The 25,661-nt window shown below is 42.8% G+C and overlaps 1 protein-coding gene across 2 annotated transcripts in view; it reads right to left on the reverse strand.

The window, feature by feature from the left end:
- Nucleotides 1-25,661, reverse strand: part of LOC135518519 (la-related protein 4B-like) — a 51,449-nt gene that overhangs the window by 3,881 nt on the left and 21,907 nt on the right. For both annotated transcript variants that reach the window (XM_064943689.1, XM_064943691.1), the window contains exons 3-7: nucleotides 3,617-3,758; nucleotides 3,346-3,474; nucleotides 3,211-3,259; nucleotides 2,978-3,114; nucleotides 193-296 (exon numbers count right to left, since the gene is read on the reverse strand). In XM_064943689.1, the coding sequence (XP_064799761.1) occupies nucleotides 193-296; nucleotides 2,978-3,114; nucleotides 3,211-3,259; nucleotides 3,346-3,474; nucleotides 3,617-3,758 (561 nt within the window). The remainder of the gene's footprint in view (nucleotides 1-192; nucleotides 297-2,977; nucleotides 3,115-3,210; nucleotides 3,260-3,345; nucleotides 3,475-3,616; nucleotides 3,759-25,661) is intronic.

The raw sequence follows: 25,661 nt of genomic DNA on the forward strand, positions 1-25,661 counted from the left end.
TCAAAATCTTTTCAAGAATGTTTTGGGGAAACGTGTCCCAATATAGCAAACGTTCCAGCAAACTGAACACACCCCTGATGTATCTCTAGAGAAACTGAGCACTGAGCTCAGAAAAAAAACATAACTAAATGGAATTCAAAATAATTGAACCAATGTCGGTCAATTAGTTGTTTAAAAACAACAAATTCTTACCTCTGGGGGTGTGGTCTCTGGGACCTCTCGGAGGATGACGATACAGCGACCCCGATTTGGCCGTACCTTCTGCCCACATTCTGCCACCTCCACCAGTGGCAATGCTATGAGCCAATCAGAAGAGAGGACACGGTCAGCGCCCTTCCGCCAAGTAAACATCTTACCCAATCAGGTATACCAGTTGGTTTTCAAACATTTTACAGTCCCGTAACTCTTCAAACATTCAACCTCCAGCTGCGTACACCCTCTAGCACCAGGGTTGTTTTTTTGCCATCATTGTAAGCCTGCCACACACACACACACACACACACACACACACACACACACACACACACACACACACACACACACACACACACACACACACACACACACGTTAAACATAAGAATGAGTGGGCGTTTTAGTCACAACCCGGTTCGTGGGAAGTGACAAAGAGCTCTTATAGGATCAAGGCACAAATAATAATAATCAATAATTTTGCTCTTTATTTAACCATCTTACATATGAAACCTTATTTGTTCATCGAAAGTTGTGAATAACTCACCACATGTTAATGAGAAGGGTGTGCTTGAAAGAATGCACATAACGCTGCAATGTTGTGTTGTATTGGAGAGAGTCTCAGTCTTAAATCATTTCCCACACACAGTCTGTGCCTGTATTTAGTTATGCTAGTGAGGGCTGAGAACCCACTCTCACATCGGTACGTGGTTGCAAAGGGCATCAGTGTCTTAACAGCACGATTTGCCAAGGCAGGATACTCTGAGCGCAGCCCTATCCAGAAATCTGGCAGTGGCTTCTGATTACATTACATTTTCACAGAACTGCTTTTTGCAATTTCGATGAGGCTCTCTTGTTCAGATATCGATAAGTGGACTGGAGGCGGGGCATGAAAGGGATAACAAGAATCCAGTTGTTTGAGTCGTCCGTTTCGAGAAAGTACCTGTGTAATAGTGCGCCCAGCTCACTCAGGTGCTTCACTAAACCTTATTTGACATCGTCCGTAAGCTTGAGTTCATTTGCACACAAAAAAAATCATACAATGATGGAAATATCTGTGTGTTGTCCTTGTTAATGCAGACATAAAAAAGCTCCAACTTCTTAATCCAATTGCGTCCCGTACATTGAATATAGTTGGAGGGTCCCTGTAATCCTAGATTCAGATCATTCAGGCGAGAAAAAACACCCAGATAGGCCAGTCGTGTGAGAAACTCGTCATGCAAGCGGTCAGACAAGTGAACATTTTGGTCAGTAAAGAAAAGTTTAAGCTAGTCTCTAAACTCAAAAAAAACATGTCAATACTTTGCCTCTTGATAAGCAGCACACTACTGTATGTTGTAAAAGCGTTACTTGGTCACTGGCCATATCATTGCATAGTGCAGAAAATACATGAGAGTTCAGTGGCCTTGCTTTAATGAAGTTAACCATTTTCACTGTAGTGTACAAAACGTCTTTCAAGCTGTCAGGCATTCCCTTGGCAGCAAGAGCCTCTTGGTGGATGCTGCAGTGTACCCAAGTGGCGTCGGCAGCAACTTTTTCCACTCCTCTATTATGGCTTTTGTACCATCAATACAGATACCAACATGAGCAGCAGCTACATTTGGCTACTACATACGGCCTGTTAGTGGAATTTCCACGAGAGAGTAGCGGTTAAAGTGATTGGATGTTAATTATTTGACTAGGCTACCTGTATTTGACATGTGTTGTTATTTCACTGAACACGAGATGGTTTAATTTTATTTTGGGCAGTGAAACAAGGCTACTCAGGCGAGAAAAAAACCTCATCCAAATGTATAGCCCCGTTGGAAAATATAAATGGACTGTTTGACTTTTTTAGCCCAAATAAATGCTTCACAGAGTTCAAGTAACAGACACATCTCAACATCAACTTTTCAGAGGGGACTGTGTGAACAAGGCCTTCATGGTCGAATTGCTGCAAAGGAATCACTACTAAAAGGACACCAATAATAAGAAGAGACTTGCTTGGGCCAAGAAACACGACCAATGGAAACTAGACCGGTGGAAATTTGTCCTTTGGTCCGGAGTCAGAATTGGAGATTTTTGGTTCCAATCTCCGTTTCTTTGTGAGACGCTGTGTGGGTGAACGGATGATCGCCATATGTGCATTACCCAACGCAAAGCATGGAGGAGGTGTGTGATGGTGTGGGGGTGCTTTGCTGGTGACACTGTCAATGATTTATTTAAAATTCAAGGCACACTTAACAAGCATGGCTAACACAGCATTCTGCAACAATACGCCATCCCATCTGGTTTGGCCTTAGTGGGACTATAATTTGTTTTCAACAGGACAATGACCCAACACACCTCCAGCCTGTGTAAGAGCTATTTGACCAAGAAGGAGAGTGCTGCACCAGATGACCCGGCCTCCACAGTCCCCCGACCACAACCAGATTGAGATGGTTTGGGATGAGTCAGACCGCAGAGTGAAGGAAAAGCAGCCAACAAGTGCTCAGCATATGTGGGAACTCCTTCAAGACTGTTGGAAAAGCATTCCAGGTGAAGCTGGTTGAGAGAATGCCAAGAGGTTGCAAAGCTGTCATCAAGGCAAAGGGAGCCTATTTGAGGAATCTCAAATATAAAATATATTTTGATTTGTTTAACACTTTTTTGGTTACTACAGAGTCCATGTGTTATTTCATAGTTTTTGTCTTCACTATTATTCCACAATGTAGAAAATAGTAAAAATAAAGAAAAACCCTTGAATGAGTAGGTGTTCTAAAACTTTTGACCGCTGGTGTACACACACAAAAACTCAAGTTAACTCACACTTGAGGACGTCAGAGATGAGCTCCAAGTCCGTGCTGAGCTTCTTGATGTGCTCGAGGTTGGCAAGTGTTGCTATGGGAACGTACTGGTCACAGTCCATCTGGGAGACGAGGTAGAGGTCATTGGCCAGGTTCACCCTGAGGGGACATCAGCCAATCAGAAAACAAACCTTACTGCCCACTGACCAATCAGAAATGACCCTCGCTGCCCACTGACCAATCACACAGACGTACCGTGAAAGACAGGACTCCAGTGAGGTCTTCAGCTGCGCCATGAGCTCCTCTGAAAGCAACAACATCAAAAACATATGTTTGTATCAGACATCATCTGATAAACAATCTTGTTTGACCAGCCAGTAATGTTGGTACCTGACACACAGCTATCCTGGACCAGGCCATTGGCTGACGGGTTTCCCATGTTGACCACCGGAAATTCTACACCGCCCGGTTCCAGCTGAGCCTCGCCCACCTCCTCCAGGTCATATCCCTGCTCATACCCTGAGGACCAATCAGGTAGTGACGTTTACTAGACAGACAATAAAATAAGCCAAAGAAGAAGGCAGCAGACCCAGTAGCTGCCTCCCCCTCTGGATTAAGGGCTAGGCGTTGTTTTATATTCACTCTACTACCGCATGCTTACCTTCCTGGTTGTCAAGGTGACTGGTCACAGCCAGCCATGATTGGAGGGCGTCAGTGTAGACAAGGCCTGAGGGGTCCAGGCTAAGTGTGTGATTGGCCCATACTTGAGCGTTTGGGTTCAGCTCAGAGACCGGGGTGGATTCCTGCAAGGGAACACACACACCCAAGGTCAGTGTCTTCAAAAACTAGAAAACTTCTATAGTGTGTGTGTGTACTCCTCTGCTCCTGCCAGGTCTCAACTGGGTCAATCGTGATCAGAACAGAACTGTTTAACTCACATGAATAGAGATGTGCGTTTGCTCATCCCTACAGTTGACAGAAACACACGGCTGAAGTACTCACAGGCTGGTGGTGAGGGTACTATTCTCAGAGACAAGAATCTTGGGGCAGCAGAGTGCTGCAGGTGGTGTAGGCCATGGATCTAGGGGGCTGCTCCTCCTTATAGCCCTCCCCGCCTTCACCCTGGCTGGGCACCATACCCTAGGCCCATCCTACACAGCCCTCTTGCAGCCCTGGCCCTAAATGCATCCAGGGAGAGGGGTAGAGGCCCGAGAAGGTGGGGTCCACTTCCTCCCCATGCAGCTCTGACACCATGACCATCATGCCACGCTCTTCAGTCTGACCTCTAAGCCCCACAGTGCCTGTCTCTGTGGTAACAGTCAATGACCTCTGACCCAGAAAGGGGTGGAGGTATAAACATCAATCTGATTATGCTCCACCCCCAGCACACCTGACAGAAAATAGGAATTTGCAGTTGTTGCATCATCTCCAGGGTAGTTCACAGCAGAACAGTTATCGCCGTGGTAACCGAAGGTCAGGGGCTCCTCACTACTGTCAATGTGTGTCTTTATACTACTGTCAATGTGTCCCTATACTACTGTCAATGTGTGTCCCTACACTACTGTCAATGTGTCTCCCTACACTACTGTCAATGTGTGCCTTCATACTACTGTCAATGTGTGTCCCTATACTACTGTCAATGTGTGTCCCTATACTACTGTCAATGTGTCTCCCTATACTACTGTCAATGTGTGCCTTCATACTACTGTCAATGTGTGTCTTTATACTACTGTCAATGTGTGTCTTTATACTACTGTCAATGTGTGTCTTCATACTACTGTCAATGTGTGTCCCTATACTACTGTCAATGTGTCTTTATACTACTGTCAATGTGTGTCCCTACACTACTGTCAATGTGTCTCCCTATACTACTGTCAATGTGTGTCCCTATACTACTGTCAATGTGTGTCCCTATACTACTGTCAATGTGTGTCTTTATACTACTGTCAATGTGTGTCTTCATACTACTGTCAATGTGTGTCCCTATACTACTGTCAATGTGTGTCCCTATACTACTGTCAATGTGTCTTTATACTACTGTCAATGTGTGTCCCTATACTACTGTCAATGTGTGCCTTCATACTACTGTCAATGTGTGTCCCTATACTACTGTCAATGTGTGTCCCTATACTACTGTCAATGTGTCTCCCTATACTACTGTCAATGTGTGTCCCTATACTACTGTCAATGTGTGTCCCTATACTACTGTCAATGTGTGTCTTTATACTACTGTCAATGTGTGTCTTTATACTACTGTCAATGTGTCTCCCTACACTACTGTCAATGTGTGTCCCTATACTACTGTCAATGTGTCTTTATACTACTGTCAATGTGTGTCCCTACACTACTGTCAATGTGTCTCCCTATACTACTGTCAATGTGTGTCCCTACACTACTGTCAATGTGTCTTCATACTACTGTCAATGTGTCTCCCTATACTACTGTCAATGTGTCTCCCTCCCTATACTACTGTCAATGTGTCTCCCTCCCTATACTACTGTCAATGTGTGTCTTCATACTACTGTCAATGTGTGTCCCTATACTACTGTCAATGTGTGTCCCTATACTACTGTCAATGTGTGTCCCTATACTACTGTCAATGTGTGTCTTCATACTACTGTCAATGTGTGTCCCTATACTACTGTCAATGTGTGTCCCTATTCTACTGTCAATGTGTGTCCCTATACTACTGTCAATGTGTCTCCCTATACTACTGTCAATGTGTGTCCCTATACTACTGTCAATGTGTCTCCCTATACTACTGTCAATGTGTCTCCCTCACTATACTACTGTCAATGTGTGTCCCAATACTACTGTCAATGTGTCTCCCTATACTACTGTCAATGTGTCTCCCAATACTACTGTCAATGTGTCTCCCTATACTACTGTCAATGTGTGTCCCTATACTACTGTCAATGTGTCTCCCTATACTACTGTCAATGTGTGTCCCTACACTACTGTCAATGTGTCTTCATACTACTGTCAATGTGTCTCCCTATACTACTGTCAATGTGTCTCCCTCCCTATACTACTGTCAATGTGTCTCCCTCCCTATACTACTGTCAATGTGTGTCTTCATACTACTGTCAATGTGTGTCTTCATACTACTGTCAATGTGTCTCCCTATACTACTGTCAATGTGTGTCCCTATACTACTGTCAATGTGTGTCCCTACACTACTGTCAATGTGTCTCCCTATACTACTGTCAATGTGTGTCCCTACACTACTGTCAATGTGTCTTCATACTACTGTCAATGTGTCTCCCTATACTACTGTCAATGTGTCTCCCTCCCTATACTACTGTCAATGTGTCTCCCTCCCTATACTACTGTCAATGTGTGTCCCTACACTACTGTCAATGTGTCTCCCTATACTACTGTCAATGTGTCTCCCTCCCTATACTACTGTCAATGTGTGTCCCTACACTACTGTCAATGTGTCTCCCTATACTACTGTCAATGTGTGTCCCTATACTACTGTCAATGTGTGTCCCTATACTACTGTCAATGTGTGTCCCTATACTACTGGCAATGTGTCTCCCTATACTACTGTCAATGTGTGTCCCTATACTACTGGCAATGTGTGTCCCTATACTACTGTCAATGTGTCTCCCTACACTACTGTCAATGTGTGTCCCTATACTACTGTCAATGTGTGTCCCTATACTACTGTCAATGTGTGTCCCTATACTACTGTCAATGTGTGTCCCTACACTACTGTCAATGTGTCTCCCTCCCTATACTACTGTCAATGTGTGTCCCTATACTACTGTCAATGTGTGTCCCTATACTACTGTCAATGTGTGTCCCTACACTACTGTCAATGTGTCTCCCTCCCTATACTAATGTTAATGTGTGTCCCTATACTACTGTCAATGTGTCTTCATACTACTGTCAATGTGTGTCCCTATACTACTGTCAATGTGTCTCCCTATACTACTGTCAATGTGTGTCCCTATACTACTGGCAATGTGTCTTCATACTACTGTCAATGTGTCTCCCTACACTACTGTCAATGTGTCTCCCTACACTACTGTCAATGTGTCTCCCTATACTACTGTCAATGTGTGTCCCTATACTACTGTCAATGTGTCTCCCTATACTACTGTCAATGTGTGTCCCTACACTACTGGCAATGTGTGTCCCTATACTACTGTCAATGTGTCTCCCTACACTACTGTCAATGTGTGTCCCTATACTACTGTCAATGTGTGTCCCTATACTACTGTCAATGTGTGTCCCTACACTACTGTCAATGTGTCTCCCTATACTACTGTCAATGTGTCTCCATACTACTGTCAATGTGTCTCCATACTACTGTCAATGTGTCTCCCTATACTACTGTCAATGTGTCTCCCTCCCTATACTACTGTCAATGTGTCTCCCTATACTACTGTCAATGTGTCTCCCTACACTACTGTCAATGTGTCTTCATACTACTGTCAATGTGTCTCCCTATACTACTGTCAATGTGTCTCCCTCCTATACTACTGTCAATGTGTCTCCTCCCTATACTACTGTCAATGTGTCTCCCTACACTACTGTCAATGTGTCTTCATACTACTGTCAATGTGTCTCCCTACACTACTGTCAATGTGTCTCCCTATACTACTGTCAATGTGTCTCCCTATACTACTGTCAATGTGTCTTCATACTACTGTCAATGTGTCTCACTACCTATACTACTGTCAATGTGTCTCCCTATACTACTGTCAATGTGTCTCCCTATACTACTGTCAATGTGTCTCCCTATACTACTGTCAATGTGTCTCCCTATACTACTGTCAATGTGTGTCAATGTGTCCCCTATACTACTGTCAATGTGTCTCCCTATACTGTCAATGTGTCTGTCAATGTGTCTCCCTATACTACTGTCAATGTGTCTCATACTACTGTCAATGTGTCTCCCTATACTACTGTCAATGTGTCTCCTATACTACTGTCAATGTGTCCCTATACTACTGTCAATGTGTCTCCCTATACTACTGTCAATGTGTCCCTATACTACTGTCAATGTGTCTTCATACTACTGTCAATGTGTGTCCCTACACTACTGTCAATGTGTCTCCCTACACTACTGTCAATGTGTCTCCCTATACTACTGTCAATGTGTCCCTATACTACTGTCAATGTGTCCCTATACTACTGTCAATGTGTCTCCCTATACTACTGTCAATGTGTCCCTATACTACTGTCAATGTGTCTTCCTACTGTCAATGTGTGTCCCTACACTACTGTCAATGTGTCTCCCTACACTACTGTCAATGTGTCTCCCTATACTACTGTCAATGTGTCCCTATACTACTGTCAATGTGTCCCTATACTACTGTCAATGTGTCTCCCTATACTACTGTCAATGTGTCTCCCTACACTACTGTCAATGTGTCTCCCTATACTACTGTCAATGTGTCTCCTATACTACTGTCAATGTGTCCCTATACTACTGTCAATGTGTCTCCCTATACTACTGTCAATGTGTCATACTACTGTCAATGTCCCTATACTACTGTCAATGTGTCTTCATACTACTGTCAATGTGTGTCCCTACACTACTGTCAATGTGTCTCCCTACACTACTGTCAATGTGTCTCCCTATACTACTGTCAATGTGTCCCTATACTACTGTCAATGTGTCCCTATACTACTGTCAATGTGTCTCCCTACACTACTGTCAATGTGTCTCCCTACACTACTGTCAATGTGTCTCCCTATACTACTGTCAATGTGTCTCCCTATACTACTGTCAATGTGTCTCCCTATACTACTGTCAATGTGTCTCCCTATACTACTGTCAATGTGTCTCCCTATACTACTGTCAATGTGTGTCCCTACACTACTGTCAATGTGTCTTCATACTACTGTCAATGTGTCTCCCTATACTACTGTCAATGTGTCTCCCTCCTATACTACTGTCAATGTGTCCTCCCTATACTACTGTCAATGTGTCTCCCACTACTGTCAATGTGTCTCCCTACACTACTGTCAATGTGTCTCCCTATACTACTGTCAATGTGTCTCCTATACTACTGTCATATACTACTGTCAATGTGTGTCCCTATACTACTGTCAATGTGTCTCCCTATACTACTGTCAATGTGTCTCCCTATACTACTGTCAATGTGTCTCCCTATACTACTGTCAATGTGTCTCGCTACACTACTGTCAATGTGTCTCCCTACACTACTGTCAATGTGTCTCCCTATACAACTGTCAATGTGTCTCCCTATACTACTGTCAATGTGTGTCCCTATACTACTGTCAATGTGTCTCCCTATACTACTGTCAATGTGTCTCCCTATACTACTGTCAATGTGTCTCCCTACACTACTGTCAATGTGTCCCTATACTACTGTCAATGTGTCTCCCTATACTACTGTCAATGTGTGTCTTTATACTACTGTCAATGTGTCTCCCTATACTACTGTCAATGTGTCTTCATACTACTGTCAATGTGTCTCCCTATACTACTGTCAATGTGTCTCCCTATACTACTGTCAATGTGTCTCCCTATACTACTGTCAATGTGTCTCCCTATACTACTGTCAATGTGTCTCCCTATACTACTGTCAATGTGTCTCCCTATACTACTGTCAATGTGTCCCTATACTACTGTCAATGTGTGTCCCTATACTACTGTCAATGTGTGTCCCTATACTACTGTCAATGTGTGTCCCTATACTACTGTCAATGTGTCTCCCTACACTACTGTCAATGTGTGTCCCTATACTACTGTCAATGTGTGTCCCTATACTACTGTCAATGTGTGTCCCTACACTACTGTCAATGTGTCTCCCTCCCTATACTACTGTCAATGTGTCTCCCTCCCTACACTACTGTCAATGTGTCTTCATACTACTGTCAATGTGTCTCCCTATACTACTGTCAATGTGTCTCCTCTCCTATACTACTGTCAATGTGTCTCCTCCCTATACTACTGTCAATGTGTGTCCCTACACTACTGTCAATGTGTCTTCATACTACTGTCAATGTGTCTCCCTACACTACTGTCAATGTGTCTCCCTATACTACTGTCAATGTGTCTCCCTATACTACTGTCAATGTGTCTCCCTATACTACTGTCAATGTGTCTCCCTATACTACTGTCAATGTGTGTCCCTACACTACTGTCAATGTGTCTCCCTATACTACTGTCAATGTGTCCCTACACTACTGTCAATGTGTCTCCCTATACTACTGTCAATGTGTCCCTATACTACTGTCAATGTGTCTCCCTACACTACTGTCAATGTGTCTCCCTATACTACTGTCAATGTGTCCCTATACTACTGTCAATGTGTCTCCCTACACTACTGTCAATGTGTCTCCCTATACTACTGTCAATGTGTCTCCCTATACTACTGTCAATGTGTCTTCATACTACTGTCAATGTGTCTCCCTACACTACTGTCAATGTGTCTCCCTATACTACTACTGTCAATGTGTGTCCTCATACTACTGTCAATGTGTGTCCCTATACTACTGTCAATGTGTCTCCCTCCCTATACTACTGTCAATGTGTCTCCCTCCCTATACTACTGTCAATGTGTCTCCCTATACTACTGTCAATGTGTCTCCCTATACTACTGTCAATGTGTCTCCCTATACTACTGTCAATGTGTCTCCCTCCCTATACTACTGTCAATGTGTCTCCCTATACTACTGTCAATGTGTCTCCCTATACTACTGTCAATGTGTCTCCCTATACTACTGTCAATGTGTCCCTATACTACTGTCAATGTGTCCCTATACTACTGTCAATGTGTCTCCCTATACTACTGTCAATGTGTCTCCTATACTACTGTCAATGTGTGTCTCCCTATACTACTGTCAATGTGTCTCCCTATACTACTGTCAATGTGTCTCCTATACTACTGTCAATGTGTCTCCCTATACTACTGTCAATGTGTCTCCCTATACTACTGTCAATGTGTCTCCCTATACTACTGTCAATGTGTCTCCCTCCCAATACTACTGTCAATGTGTGTCCCTACACTACTGTCAATGTGTCTCCCTATACTACTGTCAATGTGTCTCCCTATACTACTGTCAATGTGTCTCCCTATACTACTGTCAATGTGTCTCCCTATACTACTGTCAATGTGTCTCCCTACACTACTGTCAATGTGTCTCCCTCCCTATACTACTGTCAATGTGTCTCCCTGTCAATGTGTCTCCTATACTACTGTCAATGTGTCTCCCTATACTACTGTCAATGTGTGTCCCTACACTACTGTCAATGTGTGTCCCTATACTACTGTCAATGTGTCTCCCTATACTACTGTCAATGTGTCTTCCTATACTACTGTCAATGTGTCTCCCTATACTACTGTCAATGTGTCTTTATACTACTGTCAATGTGTCTCCCTATACTACTGTCAATGTGTCTTCATACTACTGTCAATGTGTCTTCATACTACTGTCAATGTGTCTCCCTATACTACTGTCAATGTGTCCCTATACTACTGTCAATGTGTCTCCCTATACTACTGTCAATGTGTCTTTATACTACTGTCAATGTGTCTCCCTACACTACTGTCAATGTGTCTCCCTATACTACTGTCAATGTGTGTCCCTATACTACTGTCAATGTGTCTCCCTATACTACTGTCAATGTGTCTCCCTATACTACTGTCAATGTGTGTCCCTATACTACTGTCAATGTGTCTCCCTATACTACTGTCAATGTGTCTCCCTACACTACTGTCAATGTGTCTCCCTATACTACTGTCAATGTGTCTCCCTATACTACTGTCAATGTGTCTCCCTATACTACTGTCAATGTGTCTCCCTATACTACTGTCAATGTGTCTCCTACACTACTGTCAATGTGTCTCCCTATACTACTGTCAATGTGTCTCCCTACACTACTGTCAATGTGTCTTCACTACTGTCAATGTGTCTCCCTATACTACTGTCAATGTGTCTCCCTATACTACTGTCAATGTGTCTCCCTCCCTATACTACTGTCAATGTGTCTCCCTATACTACTGTCAATGTGTCTCCTACTGTCACTACTGTCAATGTGTCTCCCTACACTACTGTCAATGTGTCTCCCTATACTACTGTCAATGTGTCTCCCTATACTACTGTCAATGTGTCTTCATACTACTGTCAATGTGTCTCCCTCCCTATACTACTGTCAATGTGTGTCCCTACACTACTGTCAATGTGTCTTCATACTACTGTCAATGTGTCTCCCTACACTACTGTCAATGTGTCTCCCTATACTACTGTCAATGTGTCTTCATACTACTGTCAATGTGTCTCCCTATACTACTGTCAATGTGTCCCTATACTACTGTCAATGTGTCTCCCTATACTACTGTCAATGTGTCCCTATACTACTGTCAATGTGTCTTCATACTACTGTCAATGTGTGTCCCTACACTACTGTCAATGTGTCTCCCTACACTACTGTCAATGTGTCTCCCTATACTACTGTCAATGTGTCCCTATACTACTGTCAATGTGTCCCTATACTACTGTCAATGTGTCTCCCTACACTACTGTCAATGTGTCTCCCTACACTACTGTCAATGTGTCTCCCTACACTACTGTCAATGTGTCTCCCTACACTACTGTCAATGTGTCTCCCTACTATACTACTGTCAATGTGTCTCCCTATACTACTGTCAATGTGTCTCCCTATACTACTGTCAATGTGTCTCCCTATACTACTGTCAATGTGTGTCCCTACACTACTGTCAATGTGTCTTCATACTACTGTCAATGTGTCTCCCTATACTACTGTCAATGTGTCTCTATACTACTGTCAATGTGTCTCCCCCTATACTACTGTCAATGTGTCTCCCTATACTACTGTCAATGTGTCTTCATACTACTGTCAATGTGTCTCCTATACTACTGTCAATGTGTCTCCCTATACTACTGTCAATGTGTCTCCTGTCAATGTGTCTCCTACACTACTGTCAATGTGTCTCCCTATACTGTCAATGTGTCTCCCTATACTACTGTCAATGTGTCTCCCTACACTACTGTCAATGTGTCTCCCTATACTACTGTCAATGTGTCTCCCTATACTACTGTCAATGTGTCTCCCTATACTACTGTCAATGTGTCTCCCTATACTACTGTCAATGTGTCTCCCTATACTACTGTCAATGTGTCTCCCTACACTACTGTCAATGTGTCCCTATACTACTGTCAATGTGTCTCCCTATACTACTGTCAATGTGTGTCTTTATACTACTGTCAATGTGTCTCCCTATACTACTGTCAATGTGTCTTCATACTACTGTCAATGTGTCTCCCTATACTACTGTCAATGTGTCTCCCTATACTACTGTCAATGTGTCTCCCTATACTACTGTCAATGTGTCTCCCTCCCTATACTACTGTCAATGTGTCTCCCTATACTACTGTCAATGTGTGTCCCTATACTACTGTCAATGTGTCTCCCTATACTACTGTCAATGTGTCTCCCTATACTACTGTCAATGTGTGTCCCTATACTACTGTCAATGTGTCTCCCTACACTACTGTCAATGTGTGTCCCTATACTACTGTCAATGTGTGTCCCTATACTACTGTCAATGTGTGTCCCTACACTACTGTCAATGTGTCTCCCTATACTACTGTCAATGTGTGTCCCTACACTACTGTCAATGTGTCTTCATACTACTGTCAATGTGTCTCCCTATACTACTGTCAATGTGTCTCCCTCCCTATACTACTGTCAATGTGTCTCCCTCCCTATACTACTGTCAATGTGTGTCCCTACACTACTGTCAATGTGTCTTCATACTACTGTCAATGTGTCTCCCTACACTACTGTCAATGTGTCTCCCTATACTACTGTCAATGTGTCTCCCTATACTACTGTCAATGTGTCTCCCTATACTACTGTCAATGTGTCTCCCTATACTACTGTCAATGTGTCTCCCTATACTACTGTCAATGTGTCTCCCTATACTACTGTCAATGTGTCCCTACACTACTGTCAATGTGTCTCCCTATACTACTGTCAATGTGTCCCTATACTACTGTCAATGTGTCTCCCTACACTACTGTCAATGTGTCTCCCTATACTACTGTCAATGTGTCCCTATACTACTGTCAATGTGTCTCCCTACACTACTGTCAATGTGTCTCCCTATACTACTGTCAATGTGTCTCCCTACTGTCATACTACTGTCAATGTGTCTCCCTACACTACTGTCAATGTGTCTCCCTATACTACTGTCAATGTGTCTCCCTATACTACTGTCAATGTGTCTCCCTATACTACTGTCAATGTGTACTGTCAATGTGTCTCCCTATACTACTGTCAATGTGTCTCCCTATACTACTGTCAATGTGTCTCCCTATACTACTGTCAATGTGTCTCCCTATACTACTGTCAATGTGTCTCCCTATACTACTGTCAATGTGTCTCCCTATACTACTGTCAATGTGTCTCCCTATACTACTGTCAATGTGTCTCCCTATACTACTGTCAATGTGTCTCCCTATACTACTGTCAATGTGTGTCAATGTGTCCCTATACTACTGTCAATGTGTCTCCCTATACTACTGTCAATGTGTCTCCCTATACTACTGTCAATGTGTCTCCTATACTACTGTCAATGTGTCTCCCTACTGTCAATGTGTCTCCCTACTACTGTCAATGTGTCTTCATACTACTGTCAATGTGTCTCCCTATACTACTGTCAATGTGTCTCCCTATACTACTGTCAATGTGTCTCCCTATACTACTGTCAATGTGTCTCCCTCCCAATACTACTGTCAATGTGTGTCCCTACACTACTGTCAATGTGTCTCCCTATACTACTGTCAATGTGTCTCCCTACACTACTGTCAATGTGTGTCCCTATACTACTGTCAATGTGTGTCCCTATACTACTGTCAATGTGTCTCCCTACACTACTGTCAATGTGTGTCCCTCCCTATACTACTGTCAATGTGTCTCCCTCCCTATACTACTGTCAATGTGTCTCCCTATACTACTGTCAATGTGTGTCCCTACACTACTGTCAATGTGTGTCCCTACACTACTGTCAATGTGTCTCCCTATACTACTGTCAATGTGTCTTCATACTACTGTCAATGTGTCTCCCTATACTACTGTCAATGTGTCTTTATACTACTGTCAATGTGTCTCCCTATACTACTGTCAATGTGTCTTCATACTACTGTCAATGTGTCTTCATACTACTGTCAATGTGTCTCCCTATACTACTGTCAATGTGTCCCTATACTACTGTCAATGTGTCTCCCTATACTACTGTCAATGTGTCTTTATACTACTGTCAATGTGTCTCCCTACACTACTGTCAATGTGTCTCCCTATACTACTGTCAATGTGTCTCCCTATACTACTGTCAATGTGTCTCCCTATACTACTGTCAATGTGTCTCCCTATACTACTGTCAATGTGTCTCCAATATACTACTGTCAATGTGTCTCCCTATACTACTGTCAATGTGTCTCCCTATACTACTGTCAATGTGTCTCCCTATACTACTGTCAATGTGTCTCCCTATACTACTGTCAATGTGTCTCCCTATACTACTGTCAATGTGTCTCCCTATACTACTGTCAATGTGTCTCCTATACTACTGTCAATGTGTCTCCCTATACTACTGTCAATGTGTCTCCCTATACTACTGTCAATGTGTCTGTGTCTCCCTATACTACTGTCAATGTGTCTCTATACTACTGTCAATGTGTCTCCCTATACTACTGTCAATGTGTCTCCTATACTACTGTCAATGTGTCTCCCTACTGTCAATGTGTCTCCCTATACTACTGTCAATGTGTCTCCCTATACTACTGTCAATGTGTCTCCCTATACTACTGTCAATGTGTCTCCCTATACTACTGTCAATGTGTCTCCCTATACTACTGTCAATGTGTCTCCCTCCTATACTACTGTCAATGTGTCTCCCTATGTGTCCCTATACTACTGGTCAATGTGTCTCCCTATACTACTGTCAATGTGTGTCCCTATACTACTGTCAATGTGTGTCCCTATACTACTGTCAATGTGTCTCCCTACACTACTGTCAATGTGTCTCCCTACTGTCACTCCCTATACTGTCAATGTGTCTCCCTACACTACTGTCAATGTGTCTCCCTATACTACTGTCAATGTGTCTCCCTATACTACTGTCAATGTGTCTCCTCCCTACTACTGTCAATGTGTCTCCCTATACTACTGTCAATGTGTCTCCCTATACTACTGTCAATGTGTCTCCCTATACTACAATGTGTCTCCTATACTACTGTCAATGTGTCTCCCTATACTACTGTCAATGTGTCTCCCTATACTACTGTCAATGTGTCTCCTATACTACTGTCAATGTGTCTCCTATACTACTGTCAATGTGTCTCCCTACACTACTGTCAATGTGTCTCCTATACTACTGTCAATGTGTCTCCTATACTACTGTCAATGTGTCTCCCTATACTACTGTCAATGTGTCTCCCTATACTACTGTCAATGTGTCTCCCTATACTACTGTCAATGTGTCTTCATACTACTGTCAATGTGTCTCCCTATACTACTGTCAATGTGTCTCCCTATACTACTGTCAATGTGTGTCCCTATACTACTGTCAATGTGTCTCCCTATACTACTGTCAATGTGTCTCCCTATACTACTGTCAATGTGTCTCCCTATACTACTGTCAATGTGTCTCCCTCTACTACTGTCAATGTGTCTCCCTCCCTATACTACTGTCAATGTGTCTCCCTATACTACTGTCAATGTGTCTCCCTATACTACTGTCAATGTGTCTCCCTATACTACTGTCAATGTGTCTCCCTATACTGTCTGTCAATGTGTCTGTGTCTCCCTATACTACTGTCAATGTGTCTCCCTATACTACTGTCAATGTGTCTCCCTATACTACTGTCAATGTGTCTCCCTACACTACTGTCAATGTGTCTCCCTATACTACTGTCAATGTGTCCCTATACTACTGTCAATGTGTCTCCCTATACTACTGTCAATGTGTCTCCCTATACTACTGTCAATGTGTCTCCCTATACTACTGTCAATGTGTCTCCCTATACTACTGTCAATGTGTCTTCATACTACTGTCAATGTGTCTCCCTATACTACTGTCAATGTGTCTCCCTATACTACTGTCAATGTGTCTCCCTATACTACTGTCAATGTGTCTCCCTCCCAATACTACTGTCAATGTGTGTCCCTACACTACTGTCAATGTGTCTCCCTATACTACTGTCAATGTGTCTCCCTACACTACTGTCAATGTGTCTCCCTCCCTATACTACTGTCAATGTGTCTCCCTCCCTATACTACTGTCAATGTGTCTCCCTATACCTGTCAATGTGTGTCCTACACTACTGTCAATGTGTGTCCCTACACTACTGTCAATGTGTCTCCCTATACTACTGTCAATGTGTCTTCATACTACTGTCAATGTGTCTCCCTATACTACTGTCAATGTGTGTCCCTACACTACTGTCAATGTGTCTTCATACTACTGTCAATGTGTCTCCCTACACTACTGTCAATGTGTCTCCCTATACTACTGTCAATGTGTCTCCCTATAATACTGTCAATGTGTCTTCATACTACTGTCAATGTGTCTCCCTACACTACTGTCAATGTGTCTCCCTACACTACTGTCAATGTGTCTCCCTACACTACTGTCAATGTGTGTCCCTACACTACTGTCAATGTGTCTCCCTACACTACTGTCAATGTGTCCCTATACTACTGTCAATGTGTCCCTATACTACTGTCAATGTGTCTCCCTACACTACTGTCAATGTGTCTCCCTACACTACTGTCAATGTGTCTCCCTACACTACTGTCAATGTGTCTCCCTATACTACTGTCAATGTGTCTCCCTACACTACTGTCAATGTGTCTCCCTATACTACTGTCAATGTGTGTCCCTACACTACTGTCAATGTGTCTTCATACTACTGTCAATGTGTCTCCCTATACTACTGTCAATGTGTCTCCCTCCCTATACTACTGTCAATGTGTCTCCCTATACTACTGTCAATGTGTCTCCCTATACTACTGTCAATGTGTCTTCATACTACTGTCAATGTGTCTCCCTATAATGTGTCTCCCTACACTACTGTCAATGTGTCTCCCTATACTACTGTCAATGTGTCTCCCTATACTACTGTCAATGTGTCCCTATACTACTGTCAATGTGTCTCCCTATACTACTGTCAATGTGTCTCCCTATACTACTGTCAATGTGTCTCCCTATACTACTGTCAATGTGTCTCCCTATACTACTGTCAATGTGTCTCCCTACACTACTGTCAATGTGTCTCCCTATACTACTGTCAATGTGTCTCCCAATACTACTGTCAATGTGTCTCCCTATACTACTGTCAATGTGTCTCCCTATACTACTGTCAATGTGTGTCTTTATACTACTGTCAATGTGTCTCCCTATACTACTGTCAATGTGTCTCCCTATACTACTGTCAATGTGTGTCCCTATACTACTGTCAATGTGTGTCCCTATACTACTGTCAATGTGTGTCCCTATACTACTGTCAATGTGTCTCCCTACACTACTGTCAATGTGTGTCCCTATACTACTGTCAATGTGTGTCCCTATACTACTGTCAATGTGTGTCCCTACACTACTGTCAATGTGTCTCCCTATACTACTGTCAATGTGTGTCCCTACACTACTGTCAATGTGTCTTCATACTACTGTCAATGTGTCTCCCTATACTACTGTCAATGTGTCTCCCTCCCTATACTACTGTCAATGTGTCTCCCTCCCTATACTACTGTCAATGTGTGTCCCTACACTACTGTCAATGTGTCTTCATACTACTGTCAATGTGTCTCCCTACACTACTGTCAATGTGTCTCCCTATACTACTGTCAATGTGTCTCCTATACTACTGTCAATGTGTCTCCCTATACTACTGTCAATGTGTCTCCCTATACTACTGTCAATGTGTCTCCCTACACTACTGTCAATGTGTCTCCCTATACTACTGTCAATGTGTCCCTACACTACTGTCAATGTGTCCCTATACTACTGTCAATGTGTCTCCCTACACTACTGTCAATGTGTCTCCCTATACTACTGTCAATGTGTCCCTATACTACTGTCAATGTGTCTCCCTACACTACTGTCAATGTGTCTCCCTATACTACTGTCAATGTGTCTCCCTATACTACTGTCAATGTGTCTTCATACTACTGTCAATGTGTCTCCCTACACTACTGTCAATGTGTCTCCCTATACTACTGTCAATGTGTCTCCCTACACTACTGTCAATGTGTGTCCCTATACTACTGTCAATGTGTCTCCCTATACTACTGTCAATGTGTCTCCCTATACTACTGTCAATGTGTGTCCCTATACTACTGTCAATGTGTCTCCCTATACTACTGTCAATGTGTCTCCCTCCCTATACTACTGTCAATGTGTCTCCCTATACTACTGTCAATGTGTCTCCCTATACTACTGTCAATGTGTCTCCCTATACTACTGTCAATGTGTCTCCCTATACTACTGTCAATGTGTCTCCCTATACTACTGTCAATGTGTCTCCCTGTCAATATACTACTGTCAATGTGTCTCCCTACACTACTGTCAATGTGTCTCCCTATACTACTGTCAATGTGTCTCCCTACACTACTGTCAATGTGTCCCTATACTACTGTCAATGTGTCCCTATACTACTGTCAATGTGTCTCCCTATACTACTGTCAATGTGTCTCCCTATACTACTGTCAATGTGTCTCCCTATACTACTGTCAATGTGTGTCTTTATACTACTGTCAATGTGTCTCCCTATACTACTGTCAATGTGTCTTCATACTACTGTCAATGTGTCTCCCTATACTACTGTCAATGTGTCTCCCTATACTACTGTCAATGTGTCTCCCTATACTACTGTCAATGTGTCTCCCTCCCTATACTACTGTCAATGTGTCTCCCTCCCTATACTACTGTCAATGTGTGTCCCTACACTACTGTCAATGTGTCTTCATACTACTGTCAATGTGTCTCCCTACACTACTGTCAATGTGTCTCCCTATACTACTGTCAATGTGTCTCCCTATACTACTGTCAATGTGTCTCCCTATACTACTGTCAATGTGTCTCCCTATACTACTGTCAATGTGTGTCCCTACACTACTGTCAATGTGTCTCCCTATACTACTGTCAATGTGTCCCTACACTACTGTCAATGTGTCCCTATACTACTGTCAATGTGTCTCCCTACACTACTGTCAATGTGTCTCCCTATACTACTGTCAATGTGTCCCTATACTACTGTCAATGTGTCTCCCTATACTACTGTCAATGTGTCTCCCTATACTACTGTCAATGTGTCTCCCTATACTACTGTCAATGTGTCTTCATACTACTGTCAATGTGTCTCTATACTACTACTGTCAATGTGTCTCCCTATACTACTGTCAATGTGTCTCCCTATACTACTGTCAATGTGTCTCCCTATACTACTGTCAATGTGTCTCCCTATACTACTGTCAATGTGTCTCCCTATACTACTGTCAATGTGTCCCCCTATACTACTGTCAATGTGTCTCCCTCCCTATACTACTGTCAATGTGTCAATGTGTCTCCCTATACTACTGTCAATGTGTCTCCCTATACTACTGTCAATGTGTCTCCCTATACTACTGTCAATGTGTCTCCTATACTACTGTCAATGTGTGTCCCTATACTACTGTCAATGTGTCTCCCTATACTACTGTCAATGTGTCTCCCTATACTACTGTCAATGTGTCTCCCTACACTACTGTCAATGTGTCCCTATACCTAATGTGTGTCCCTACACTACTGTCAATGTGTCTCCCTATACTACTGTCAATGTGTGTCCCTACACTACTGTCAATGTGTCTCCCTACACTACTGTCAATGTGTCTCCCTATACTACTGTCAATGTGTCTCCCTACACTACTGTCAATGTGTCCCTATACTACTGTCAATGTGTCCCTATACTACTGTCAATGTGTCTCCCTATACTACTGTCAATGTGTCTCCCTATACTACTGTCAATGTGTGTCTTTATACTACTGTCAATGTGTCTCCCTATACTACTGTCAATGTGTCTTCATACTACTGTCAATGTGTCTCCCTATACTACTGTCAATGTGTCTCCCTATACTACTGTCAATGTGTCTCCCTATACTACTGTCAATGTGTCTCCCTCCCAATACTACTGTCAATGTGTGTCCCTACACTACTGTCAATGTGTCTCCCTATACTACTGTCAATGTGTCTCCCTACACTACTGTCAATGTGTCTCCCTCCCTATACTACTGTCAATGTGTCTCCCTCCCTATTCTACTGTCAATGTGTCTCCCTATACTACTGTCAATGTGTGTCCCTACACTACTGTCAATGTGTGTCCCTACACTACTGTCAATGTGTCTCCCTATACTACTGTCAATGTGTCTTCATACTACTGTCAATGTGTCTCCCTATACTACTGTCAATGTGTCTCCCTCCCTATACTACTGTCAATGTGTGTCCCTACACTACTGTCAATGTGTCTTCATACTACTGTCAATGTGTCTCCCTACACTACTGTCAATGTGTCTCCCTATACTACTGTCAATGTGTCTCCCTATACTACTGTCAATGTGTCTTCATACTACTGTCAATGTGTCTCCCTACACTACTGTCAATGTGTCTCCCTATACTACTGTCAATGTGTCTCCCTATACTACTGTCAATGTGTCCCTATACTACTGTCAATGTGTCCCTATACTACTGTCAATGTGTCTCCCTACACTACTGTCAATGTGTCTCCCTACACTACTGTCAATGTGTCTCCCTACACTACTGTCAATGTGTCTCCCTATACTACTGTCAATGTGTCTCCCTACACTACTGTCAATGTGTCTCCCTATACTACTGTCAATGTGTCTCCCTATACTACTGTCAATGTGTGTCCCTACACTACTGTCAATGTGTCTTCATACTACTGTCAATGTGTCTCCCTATACTACTGTCAATGTGTCTCCCTCCCTATACTACTGTCAATGTGTCTCCCTCCCTATACTACTGTCAATGTGTCTCCCTATACTACTGTCAATGTGTCTTCATACTACTGTCAATGTGTCTCGCTACACTACTGTCAATGTGTCTCCCTACACTACTGTCAATGTGTCTCCCTATACAACTGTCAATGTGTCTCCCTATACTACTGTCAATGTGTGTCCCTATACTACTGTCAATGTGTCTCCCTATACTACTGTCAATGTGTCTCCCTATACTACTGTCAATGTGTGTCCCTATACTACTGTCAATGTGTCTCCCTATACTACTGTCAATGTGTCTCCCTACACTACTGTCAATGTGTCTCCCTATACTACTGTCAATGTGTCTCCCTACACTACTGTCAATGTGTCTCCCTCCCTATACTACTGTCAATGTGTCTCCCTCCCTATTCTACTGTCAATGTGTCTCCCTATACTACTGTCAATGTGTGTCCCTACACTACTGTCAATGTGTGTCCCTACACTACTGTCAATGTGTCTCCCTATACTACTGTCAATGTGTCTTCATACTACTGTCAATGTGTCTCCCTATACTACTGTCAATGTGTCTCCCTCCCTATACTACTGTCAATGTGTGTCCCTACACTACTGTCAATGTGTCTTCATACTACTGTCAATGTGTCTCCCTACACTACTGTCAATGTGTCTCCCTATACTACTGTCAATGTGTCTCCCTATACTACTGTCAATGTGTCTTCATACTACTGTCAATGTGTCTCCCTACACTACTGTCAATGTGTCTCCCTATACTACTGTCAATGTGTCTCCCTATACTACTGTCAATGTGTCCCTATACTACTGTCAATGTGTCCTGTCAATGTGTCTCCCTACACTACTGTCAATGTGTCTGTGTCAATGTGTCTCCCTACACTACTGTCAATGTGTCTCCTATACTACTGTCAATGTGTCTCCCTACACTACTGTCAATGTGTCTCCCTATACTACTGTCACTCCCTATACTACTGTCAATGTGTCTCCCTACACTACTGTCAATGTGTCTTCATACTACTGTCAATGTGTCTCCCTATACTACTGTCAATGTGTCTCCCCTATACTACTGTCAATGTTCTCCTCCTATACTACTGTCAATGTGTCTCCCTATACTACTGTCAATGTGTCTTCATACTACTGTCAATGTGTCTCCTACACTACTGTCAATGTGTCTCCCTACACTACTGTCAATGTGTCTCCCTATACTACTGTCAATGTGTCTCCCTATACTACTGTCAATGTGTCTCCCTATACTACTGTCAATGTGTCCCCTATACTACTGTCAATGTGTCTCCCTATACTACTGTCAGTGTGTCTCCCCTATACTACTGTCAATGTGTCTCCCTATACTACTGTCAATGTGTCTCCCTACACTACTGTCAATGTGTCTCCCTATACTACTGTCAATGTGTCTCCCTATACTACTGTCAATGTGTCTCCCTATACTACTGTCAATGTGTCTCCCTATACTACTGTCAATGTGTCTTCATACTACTGTCAATGTGTCTCCCTACACTACTGTCAATGTGTCTCCCTATACTACTGTCAATGTGTCTCCCTATACTACTGTCATACTACTGTCAATGTGTCTCCCTATACTACTGTCAATGTGTCTCCTATACTACTGTCAATGTGTCTCCCTATACTACTGTCAATGTGTCTCCCTATACTACTGTCAATGTGTCTCCCTATACTACTGTCAATGTGTCTCCCTATACTACTGTCAATGTGTCTCCCTATACTACTGTCAATGTGTCTCCCTATACTACTGTCAATGTGTCTCCCTATACTACTGTCAATGTGTGTCCCTATACTACTGTCAATGTGTCTCCCTATACTACTGTCAATGTGTCTCCCTCCCTATACTACTGTCAATGTGTCAATGTGTGTCCCTATACTACTGTCAATGTGTGTCCTATACTACTGTCAATGTGTGTCCCTATACTGTGTCAATGTGTCTTCCCTATACTACTGTCAATGTGTCTCCCTATACTACTGTCAATGTGTCTCCCTATACTACTGTCAATGTGTCTCCCTATACTACTGTCAATGTGTCTCCCTACACTACTGTCAATGTGTCTCCCTATACTACTGTCAATGTGTCTCCCTACACTACTGTCAATGTGTCTTCATACTACTGTCAATGTGTCTCCCTATACTACTGTCAATGTGTCTCCTATACTACTGTCAATGTGTCTCCCTATACTACTGTCAATGTGTCTCCTATACCTGTCAATGTGTCTCCCTATACTACTGTCAATGTGTCTCCCTATACTACTGTCAATGTGTCTCCCTACACTACTGTCAATGTGTCTCCCTATACTACTGTCAATCAATGTGTGTCTCCCTACACTACTGTCAATGTGTCTCCCTATACTACTGTCAATGTGTCCCTATACTACTGTCAATGTGTCTGTCTCCTATACTACTGTCAATGTGTCTCCCTATACTACTGTCAATGTGTCTCCCTATACTACTGTCAATGTGTCTCCTATACTACTGTCAATGTGTCTCCCTACACTACTGTCAATGTGTCTCCCTATACTACTGTCAATGTGTGTCCCTATACTACTGTCAATGTGTCTCCCTATACTACTGTCAATGTGTCTCCCTATACTACTGTCAATGTGTCTCCCTATACTACTGTCAATGTGTCTCCCTATACTACTGTGTCAATGTGTCTCCCTATACTACTGTCAATGTGTCTCCCTATACTACTGTCAATGTGTCTCCTATACTCTGTCCTATACTACTGTCAATGTGTCTCCCTATACTACTGTCAATGTGTCTCCCTATACTACTGTCAATGTGTCTCCCTATACTACTGTCAATGTGTCTCCCTATACTACTGTCAATGTGTCTCCTATACTACTGTCAATGTGTCCCTATACTACTGTCAATGTGTCTCCCTATACTACTGTCAATGTGTCTCCCTATACTACTGTCAATGTGTGTCTTTATACTACTGTCAATGTGTCTCCCTACTGTCAATGTGTGTCCCTATACTGTGTCAATGTGTCTCCTATACTACTGTCAATGTGTCTCCCTATACTACTGTCAATGTGTCTCCCTATACTACTGTCAATGTGTCTCCATACTACTGTCAATGTGTCTCCCTATACTACTGTCAATGTGTCTCCCTATACTACTGTCAATGTGTCTCCCTATACTACTGTCAATGTGTCTCCCTATACTACTGTCAATGTGTGTCCCTACCTACTGTCATGTGTCTCCCTATACTACTGTCAATGTGTCTCCCTACACTACTGTCAATGTGTCTCCCTCCCTATACTACTGTCAATGTGTCTCCCTCCCTATACTACTGTCAATGTGTCTCCCTATACTACTGTCAATGTGTGTCCCTACACTACTGTCAATGTGTGTCCCTACACTACTGTCAATGTGTCTCCCTATACTACTGTCAATGTGTCTTCATACTACTGTCAATGTGTCTCCCTATACTACTGTCAATGTGTGTCCCTACACTACTGTCAATGTGTCTTCATACTACTGTCAATGTGTCTCCCTACACTACTGTCAATGTGTCTCCCTATACTACTGTCAATGTGTCTCCCTATACTACTGTCAATGTGTCTTCATACTACTGTCAATGTGTCTCCCTACACTACTGTCAATGTGTCTCCCTATACTACTGTCAATGTGTGTCCCTATACTACTGTCAATGTGTCTCCCT

Source organism: Oncorhynchus masou, chromosome 28, assembly GCF_036934945.1.
Source record: "Oncorhynchus masou masou isolate Uvic2021 chromosome 28, UVic_Omas_1.1, whole genome shotgun sequence".
Classification (NCBI taxonomy): Eukaryota; Metazoa; Chordata; class Actinopteri; order Salmoniformes; family Salmonidae; genus Oncorhynchus; species Oncorhynchus masou.